We start from the raw sequence: 9,750 nt of genomic DNA on the forward strand, positions 1-9,750 counted from the left end.
AAATATACACATACATTATATATGCATACTGTAGATAGGAGGAATAATCCAGGATAGATTATGGATAGATATGGAGATGGAGATCACAGGTTTAAGAGAAGAGGGGAGAGATTTAAAGAGGATCTGAAAGATAGAGTCATATAGTCATAGTCATAAAACACTACAGTACAGAAACAGGTCCTTCAGCCCATCTAGTCCATCCATGTACCTATCCAAACATTTCTCTTAAATGTTTAAATTGACCCCACGTCCACAACTTGAGCTGGCAGCTTGTTCCACACTACCACCACCTTCTGAGTGAAGAAGTTTCCCTTCATGTTTCCCTTAAACATTTAATCTTTCCCTCTTAACCCATGACCTGTAGTTGCTGTCTCACCCAACCTCAGCAGAAAAGATGTGCTTGCATTTACCCTGTCTATACTCCTCATAACTTTTGTATACATCTATCAAATCTCACCTCAATCTTCTACATTCTAAGGAATGAGGTCCAAAACCTATTCAACCATTCCCTATAGCTCAGGTCCTCAAGTCCCAGCAATAACCATATAACCATATAACAATTACAGCACGGAAACAGGCCATCTCGGCCCTTCTAGTCCGTGCCGAACGCTTACTCTCACCTAGTCCCATCTACCTGCACTCAGCCCATAACCCTCCATTCCTTTCCTGTCCATATACCTATCCAATTTTTTTTTAAATGACAACATCGAACCTGCCTCTACCACTTCTACTGGAAGCTCATTCCACAGAGCCACTGCTCTGAGTAAAGAAGTTCCCCCACGTGTTACCCCTAAACTTTTGCCCTTTAACTCTCAACTCATGTCCTCTTGTTTGAATCTCCCTGACTCTCAATGGAAAAAGCCTATCCACGTCAACTCTATCTATCCCCCTCATAATTTTAAACACCTCTATCAAGTCCCCCCTCAACCTTCTACGCTCCAAAGAATAAAGACCCAACTTGTTCAACCTTTCTCTGTAACTTAGGTGCTGTACACAATACTCCAAATTTGGCCTCACCAATGCCTTGTACAATTTTAGCATTACATCCCAACTCCTATACTCAATACTCTGATTTATAAAAGCCAGCATACCAAAAGCTTCCACCTTCAGGGAACTATGCGCCATTATTCCTAGATCCCTCTGTTCTACTGCATTCTTCAATGCCCTACCATTTACCATGTATGTCCTATTTTAATTAGTCCTACCAAAATGTAGCACCTCACACTTATCAGCATTAAACTCCATCTGCCATCTTTCAGCCCACTCTTCTAACTGGCCTAAATCTCTCTGCAAGCTTTGAAAACCTACTTCATTATCCACAACGCCACCTATCTTAGTATCATCTGCATACATATAGACAACATCCGCCACTTTACCCTCGTCAACTTTCCTAGTAACCTCTTCAAAAAATTCAATGAGATTCGTCAAACATGACTTTCCATGCACAAATCCATGTTGACTGTTTCTAATCAGACCCTGTCTATCCAGATAATTATCTAAGAATATTTTCCATTAATTTACCCACCACTGACGTCAAACTCACAGGCTGATAATTGCTAGGTTTACTCTTAGAACCCTTTTTAAACAATGGAACCACATGAGCAATATGCCAATCCTCCGGCACCATCCTCGTTTCTAATAACATTTGAAATATTTCTGTCAGAGCCGCTACTATTTCTACACTAGCTTCCCTCAACATCCTAGGGCATATCCTGTCAGGACCAGGAGAATTATCCACTTTTATATTCCTTGAAAGCACCAGTACTTCCTCTTCTTTAATCATCATAGTTTCCATAACTACCCTACTTGTTTCCCTTACCTTACACAATTCAATATCCTTCTCCTTAGTGAATACCGAAGAAAAGAAATTATTCAAAATCTCCCCCATCTCTTTTGGCTCTGCGCATAGCTGTCCACTCTGATTCCCTAAGGGGCCAGTTTTATCCCTCACTATCCTTTTGCTATTAATATAACTGTAGAAAGCCTCCGGATTTATTTTCACCTTACTTGCCAAAGCAACCTCATATCTTCTTTTAGCTTTTCTAATTTCTTTCTTAAGATTCTTTTTACATTCTTTATATTCTTCGAGCACCTCATTTACTCCAATTTTACTCCAAGCTGCCTATATTCCTCGAGCACCTCATTTACTGCAAGCTGTCCATCCTATAACCTTGTAATTTTTTTCAGTACTTTTTCAATCTTATTCATATCTTTCCTGTAGGTAGTTGACCAAAACTACACACATTACTCCAAATTAGACCTCACCAATGTCTTATACAACTTCAACATAACATCCCATCTCCTGTAGATAGTACTTTGATTTATGAAGGCCAACATACCAAAAGCTTTCTTTACAATCTTATCTATCCATGACGTCACTTTCAAGGAATTCTGGATCTGTATTCTCAGATCCCTCTGTTCTACCACACTCTTCAGTGCCCTACCAAAGTGAAACTTGGAATAAATATTGGGGGTATGGAAGAGCTGTCAGAGGAAGTGGTTGAGGTGGGCACAATCTCAATGTTTAAAAGCCACTTGGACAGGTACATGGATAAGAAGGGTTTAGAGGGATATAGGCCAAATGCAGGCAAATAACGCAGGCAGACAACTTGGTCAGAATGGAAAAATTTGGCCAAAGTGCTTGGTTGCATGCTGGAGAGTTCTATGACTATGACATCTCTCCCTCGCTCTCTCTCTCTCTCACACACACACACACACACACACACAGGTCCTGAGGTTTTATTTCTGCTCAGGCTGCTCCTTGGGAGGAGCTTCCTGTGGGGTGATGGCTTGTGTCTGTGTTCACACACAGGGAGAGCAGTTACCAAAGCAAAGCTTCCCTTCAGCACGAGGAGGTGAGGACCCTGAGCGATTTCCAGGGAAAATTCGAGACCCTCAGCCTGCAATGGGAGCGGACACAGCGGGAGCATCGCCACACCACCCAGATGCTGCGAGACTTAAGGATGGAGATAGACAGTATCGCCAATAAGTGAGTGCCCTACCCTCCATTGCTCCCTCAGTGCCGAGACGGGACTGCATCAGCTGCCTGGGGAATATGGTCATTTCCCTCCGGTTGCTATTCAGTCAACTCAAATTATTATCATTGGTTTAGTACTGCCATTTGTTGAGATACACTCAGTGGCCACTTTATTAGGTACACCTGTACACCTGCTCATGAATATAAATATCAAATCAGCCAATCAAGTAGCAGCAACTCAATGCATAAAAGCATGCAGACATGGTCAAAAGGATTAGTTGCTGGTCAGACCAAACATCAGAATAGGGAAAATCTTCCCTCATTCTTCTATGACATGCAACACACAAAGCTAACAATCCCTAATCAGTCCATGTCTATCCAAATCCAAATACAAATAAAAAAATCTGGTCCCTTAGAATGCCTTCCAATAACTTTTCCCACTACTGATGTCAGGCTCAATGGCTTACAACTTCTTGGTTTATTCTTCGAGCCTTTCTTTAACAACTGAACAAGATTAGCTATCCTCCAATCACCCAACACCTCTCCCCAGCTAAGGATGTTTTAGATGTCTCTGCAATTTCTGCACTTGCCTCCCACAGGGTCAGAGGAAACACCTTCTCAAGTCCTGGGGATTTATCCACCCTAATTTTCCCCAAGACAACAAACATGTCCTCCTCTGTAATTTGTATAGGGTCCATGACATCACTGCTGCTTTGCCTCACTTCTATAGACTCTGTGTCCATCTCCCTAGTGAATACAAATGCAAAAACTGCAATTAAGACCTCGCCCATCTCTTTTGGATTCACTCTGATCTTCCAGAAGACCAATATTATCATTTGCTATCCTTTTGCTCTTAATAGAAGTCCTTAGGATTCTCTTTCACTTGGTCTGCTAGAGCAACCTCATGTCTTCTTTTCACCCTCCTGATTTCATTCTTAAGTGTTCGTTTGCATTTCTTCTACTCCTCAAGCACCTCATTTGCTCCTTCCTGCCTAAACCTGGTACACACCTCCTTCTTTTTCTCAACCAGTGCTTCAATATCTCTGAAAAACCTAGGTTCTCTAAACCTGTTATCCTTGCCTCTTATTCTGACAGAAACTTACAAACTATACTCTCAAACACACTTGTATGTGTCACTCTGGATTTCCAGCATCTGCAGAACCTCCTGTGTTTATGCCGTACTCTCAAAATTTCACTTTTGAAGGCCTCCCACCTACCAAGTGCACCTTTGCCAGAAAACATCATGTTCCAATCCATACTGACCTAGTCCTTTCTGCAACCATCAGAAATGGCCTTTCTCCAATATAGAATCTCAACACGAGGACCAGACCTATTCTCCATTATTATCTTGAAACTAATGGTATTATGATCAATAGATGCAGAGTTTTGCTCTACATAAACTTCTCGCCTGCCTTGTCTCGTAGGAGATCTAGTATCGCACTCCCTCTAGTTTATGTTGAGAGTTAAGATCACCTACTATCACAATCTTAAGTTTCTTGCAACAGTCTGCGATCTCTCTACAAATTTGCTCCCCTAAATCGTGTGGACTGTTCGGTGATCTATATTATAATCCCATTAATGTAGTCATCCATTTCTTTTTCCTCAGTTCCACCCATATAGACTCAGTAGACAAGCTCTCCAGTCTGTCCTGACAGAGCACTGCTATGACGTTTTCCCTGAACAGTAATGGAATCCCTCCCCCTTTATCACATCCTAGCATTCTGATTACTATCCCACTGCATCTCTAGTTTAAAATCCCCAGCAAGGCTTCACTCCCAGATGAGCTCAATGAGTTTTATGCTCACTTTGACCATCAAAGCATGGAGGCATTCTCATGAACTCCCACAGCTCCTCGATGATCCTGTGACTTCAGTCTCTGAGTTCAATGTGAAAACATCCTTCAGGAGGGTCAACACACCAAAAGCATCCAGCCCAGATGCTAGAGGCCTGTGCTGATCAATTGGCTGGAGTGTTTACTGGTATCTTTAACCTCTCACTTCGACACCTGATTCAAACAGGCTTCAGTTACACCAGTGCCTAAGAAAAACGTGGTGACCTGCCTCAACGACTATTGTCCAGTACCACTAACATCCACTGTGATGAAGTGCTTTGAGAGGTTGGTGATGAAACATATCATCTCCTGCCTGAGAGGCGATGGATCCACTCCAATTTGTCTACCAGAGCAACAAGTCAACAGTAGATGCCACAGCATCTATGGAGAGGAATAAACAGTCAACATTTCTAGCTGAGATCCTTCACCAGGGTCTCCATAGATACCACCTGACCTGAGGAGTTCCTCCAGTACTTTCACTCAATCCTGGAACATCTGGGCAATGAAGATGCATACGTCAGGATGTTCTTTACCAACTACAGCTTGGCATTCAATATCATCATCCTCTCAAACCTAGTCAGTAACATTGAAGTCCTGGGCCTCAATACCTCCTTGTGCAATTGGATCCTGGATTTCCTCACTTGCTATCCCCAGTCAGTTCAGATTGGCAACAACGTTTCCTCCACAATCACAGGAGCAGCACAAGGCCATCTGGCTTAGCCTCCTGCCTCACTTTATACTGATGACTGTGAGGCTAATCACAGCTCCTGTCTGTTCCCATAACCACTGAATCCCCTATCACTACAGCTCATCTCTTCCCCCTTCTCTTCTGAGCTACAGAGCCAAACTCAATACCAGAGACCTGATAGCTGTGGCTTTCCTCTGCTAGGTCAACCCCACAACAGCATCCAAAACCGTATATCTGTTGTTGGGGGGTGACCACTGGGGTACTCTGTACTGGCTGCATATTCCCTTTGCCCCTCCTGATGGTCACCCTGTGTCCTACACCTCGGGTGTAACTACCTCCATGTATGTCCTGTTGATCAACTCCTCAGCCTCCCAAATGATTCGGAGTTCATCTAGTTCCAGCTACAAATCCTTAACACGGTCTAAAAGAAGCTACAGCTGGATTCACTTCTTGCAGGTATGGTCATCAGGGACACTGGAGATCTCCCTGCCTACCCACTTCCTGCAAGAGAAGCATTTCACTATCCTATCTGGCATCCCCACTGCTCTAACTGTGTGATGAGAAAAAAAATGGAAAAAAAAATCTACCTACAGCCTCTGCCTCTCCTTACCAAAGCTTCTATGAGCCTTTATGAGCCAAAGCCTGAACACCCCACTCTAACAGTAGCCCATTCCTACAATGGCCACTCCACTTAAACCTAACTACTCTTTATTGGCCCTTGCTAAGTGCCCAATTATACATATTCCAACATCTCCTCAGCTACTGTGGTGTTCAGAATGTCCTGATGGCCTCAACTATCATCTCAAGAGTTTACAGAGGATGGTGCAAAAAAGAAAATACATACAGCGACCAGCAGTTCTGTGGGCGAAAGCGCCTAGGTAATGAGGAGAGCGATCAGAGTGGTTCAAGCTGACAGGAAGGCAACTATATCTCAAATAACCACCGTTAAAACAGTGGTGTGCAGAAGAGCATTTCTAAGTTCAGTAGTCACTTTATTAGGTACAGGAAAAGCTTTATTTGCATGTCATTAATACATATCATTCTTTACATAAGTTCACCGAGAGAGTACAAAAGGAAAAGCAATAACATGGTGCAAAACATAGTGTTACAGTTACAGAGAAAGTACAACACAGGCAGACAATATGTGCAAGCACCATTATGAGGAATCCCTCTGAAATCCTCTCTCCTTCTCTCCCTCCTCCCCTACAATCCTCCTTAAAAAAACTTCATCTTTAACCAGTCCAGATGTTTTCTTATAAGCACCGTGTTGGAGGAACACAGCAGGTGAGGCAGCATCTATGGAGAGGAATAAACAGTCAATATTTCAAACTGACATCCTTCCTCAGCCTGACCTGAGAAGTTCCTCCAGTATTTTGTGCATGTTGATCAAGATTTCTAACATCTGCAGAATCTCTTGTGTTTCCTGAAGGCACAGACACGGTCTTGTGCCATCTTCCTTGACGGCTGATGCAATCTTTACCACATGACAAGGTGCCAAAGCTGACCCTGTCTGCGTTTGTGTGTGTCAGTGACACAGGGAACAGGATACAGACCCTCACGAAGTCTTACTGCCTCTCCGATATGTTCTTGCCCTTTCACCCCTCTCTGATTTCAGCTCAAAGAAGATGTTTTCAGCATTTGACCAGATCCAGAAGAACATCCACAAGCTGAGTCACATCAAGCCACTGATTGAAAACATCCAGAAGCTTCTGGAGAGGAGGAAAAACCAATGGAGTACCGAGCCAGGATATTTAAGGTCAGCTGTTCAAAACAAACAGGAGCGCTGCTCAGTGTACTGATCTCCCCAAGAGAGAAGGATTGAGAGACCCTGGGTCAGTGTACAGATCTCCCCCTGAGAGACACTGGTACAGATCTCCCCCTGAGAGAGAGGATCTGAGAGAGACCGGTCAGTGTACAGATCTCCCCCTGAGAGAGAGGATCTGAGAGAGACCGGTCAGTGTACAGATCTCCTTCTGAGAGAGAGGAACTGAGAGACACCAGTCAGTGTACAGATCTCCCTGAGAGACACTGGTTAGTGTACAGATCTCACCCTGAGAAACACTGGTCAGTGTACAGATCTCCCTCTGAGAGACCCCGGTCAGTGTACAGATCTCCCACTGAGAGATACCGGTCAGTGTACAGATCTCCCACTGAGACACCGGTCAGTGTACAGATCTCCCACTGAGAGGCACAGGTCAGAGTACAGATCTCCCACTGAGAGACACCGGTCAGTGTACAGATCTCCCACTGAGAGACACCGGTCAGTGTACAGATCTCCCCCTGAGAGACACCGGTCAGTGTACAGATCTCCCACTGAGAGGCACCGGTCAGTGTACAGATCTCCCACTGAGAGACACCGATCAGTGTACAGATCTCCCACTGAGAGACACCGGTCAGTGTACAGATCTCCCTCTGAGAGACACCGGTCAGAGTACAGATCTCCCACTGAGAGACACCGGTCAGTGTACAGATCTCCCACTGAGAGACACCGGTCAGTGTACAGATCTCCCCCTGAGAGAGAGGGACTGAGAGACACCGGTCAGTGTATAGATCTCCCCCTGAGAGACACCGGTCAGTGTACAGATCTCCCATTGAGAGACACCGGTCAGTGTACAGATCTCCCTGAGAGACACCGGTCAGTGTACAGATCTCCCCCTGAGAGACACCGGTCAGTGTACAGATCTCCCATTGAGAGACACCGGTCAGTGTACAGATCTCCCTGAGAGACACCGGTCAGTGTACAGATCTCCCCCTGAGGGAGAGGGACTGAGAGACACCGGTCAGTGTACAGATCTCCCCCTGAGAGAGAGGGACTGAGAGACACCGGTCAGTGTACAGATCTCCCCCTGAGAGAGAGGGACTGAGAGACACCGGTCAGTGTACAGATCTCCCACTGAGAGGCACCGGTCAGTGTACAGATCTCCCCCTGAGAGAGGGATGAGGGATGCCTGTCAGTAAACAGGAACCTTCACTATCCTAACATGATCACCACAGAGTGAGCTGAAAGCCTGTGAGCTGAAGCATCTGTCCAGGAATAACCATCTGGCCCTGTGCTGCAGTTCCTGAGCTTTACCTTCTCTGTGTGTTCTTTCCCTCAGCTCCATCTACCAGAGGCCCGAGCAGGGAGAGGTACTGCAGCAACTGGTGGATCAGGCTCTCCTTCCACTGGTGGAGAGGATGCACCAGCCTCACCACACCTTTGACTGCAGCATGTGAGGTGTGAAATGCAAGCAAAACCTGATGGTTCCCTGAAGATGATTTTCAGAATATCAATTTAAATTAAACAGCATCTTTCTTCCTGATGGTTCCATGTCATTCTCTAATGACTTTGGTGCACCCTAGCCTGGCAGCAATTAACCCCTCTAACACTTCCATCTGCACACAAGATTTAGGCCCACACCAAAGGTGCCACATTGCCAGAGCTGCTGTCTCCATCTCCTCTGCTGGGGACATCCAACAAGGAAACGGGTGCTTTAGTCACCAGGTCTCACTGACACAGACCTGAATCAGAATCAGGTTTACTATCCCTGACCTATTCATGAAATCTGTTGTTTAGCAGCAGTACCGTGCAGTACATAAGAACTACTATACACTGCAAAATAATATACATTAAAAATAAATAAATAGTGCTGAAAGAGTTTTCTAAAATAACTTTGACTGGGACTGTAGATTTCAGCTGAAGTAGTCCGAAACGGGAATACTTGATGATTCCCTATGGAGCTGCAGACAGAGAATCACCACTGTCTGGCGCCACCTTGGAACCGAAGATATGCCTCAGTGTTTTAGGAACCAGTTCATCCCCATGGCGTCAGATTTCTGAGTGGACAATGAACCTGCGAACAGCACTTCACTATTCTGCTCCCTTTGTGCCCTTACTAAAATATTTCTTGTTGCAGCCTATTATATTTTTATCTGTTGTACTGTACTGCTGCCACACAACAACAGATTTCACGGCACATGTCAACGATAATAAAGCTAATTCTGAGTCTGAAATCCCATCTACGTATTCTCCTCGTCTCCAGGCAGGTTCCAACTTTCACCCACACACTGGGGGTAATTAATAGTTTAGCATTGTTGGGATGTGGGAGGGAACCAGATCACCGGGGATGTACAGATAGAGAAGAAACAGCGAGGTGGTGTTCATGGGTTCATTGTCCATTGAAATCTGATGACAGAGGAGAAGAAGCTGTTCCTGAATCATTGAGTGTGTGTCTTCAGTCTCCTGTACCTCCTCCTTGATGGTAGCAATGAGAA

The 9,750-nt window shown here is 44.8% G+C and overlaps 1 protein-coding gene across 1 annotated transcript in view; it reads left to right on the forward strand.

Moving 5' to 3' along the window:
- LOC134354331 (uncharacterized) overlaps window positions 1-8,724 on the forward strand; it is a 12,418-nt gene extending 3,694 nt beyond the window's left edge. Inside the window, exons 2-4 of the mRNA XM_063063263.1 lie at window positions 2,813-2,989; window positions 7,112-7,252; window positions 8,595-8,724. Coding sequence (XP_062919333.1) covers window positions 2,813-2,989; window positions 7,112-7,252; window positions 8,595-8,712 — 436 coding nt within the window. The 3' untranslated portion in view covers window positions 8,713-8,724. The remainder of the gene's footprint in view (window positions 1-2,812; window positions 2,990-7,111; window positions 7,253-8,594) is intronic.
- The last annotated feature ends 1,026 nt before the right edge of the window (window positions 8,725-9,750 follow it).

Source organism: Mobula hypostoma, chromosome 11 (genome assembly GCF_963921235.1).
Source record: "Mobula hypostoma chromosome 11, sMobHyp1.1, whole genome shotgun sequence".
NCBI lineage: Eukaryota > Metazoa > Chordata > Chondrichthyes > Myliobatiformes > Myliobatidae > Mobula > Mobula hypostoma.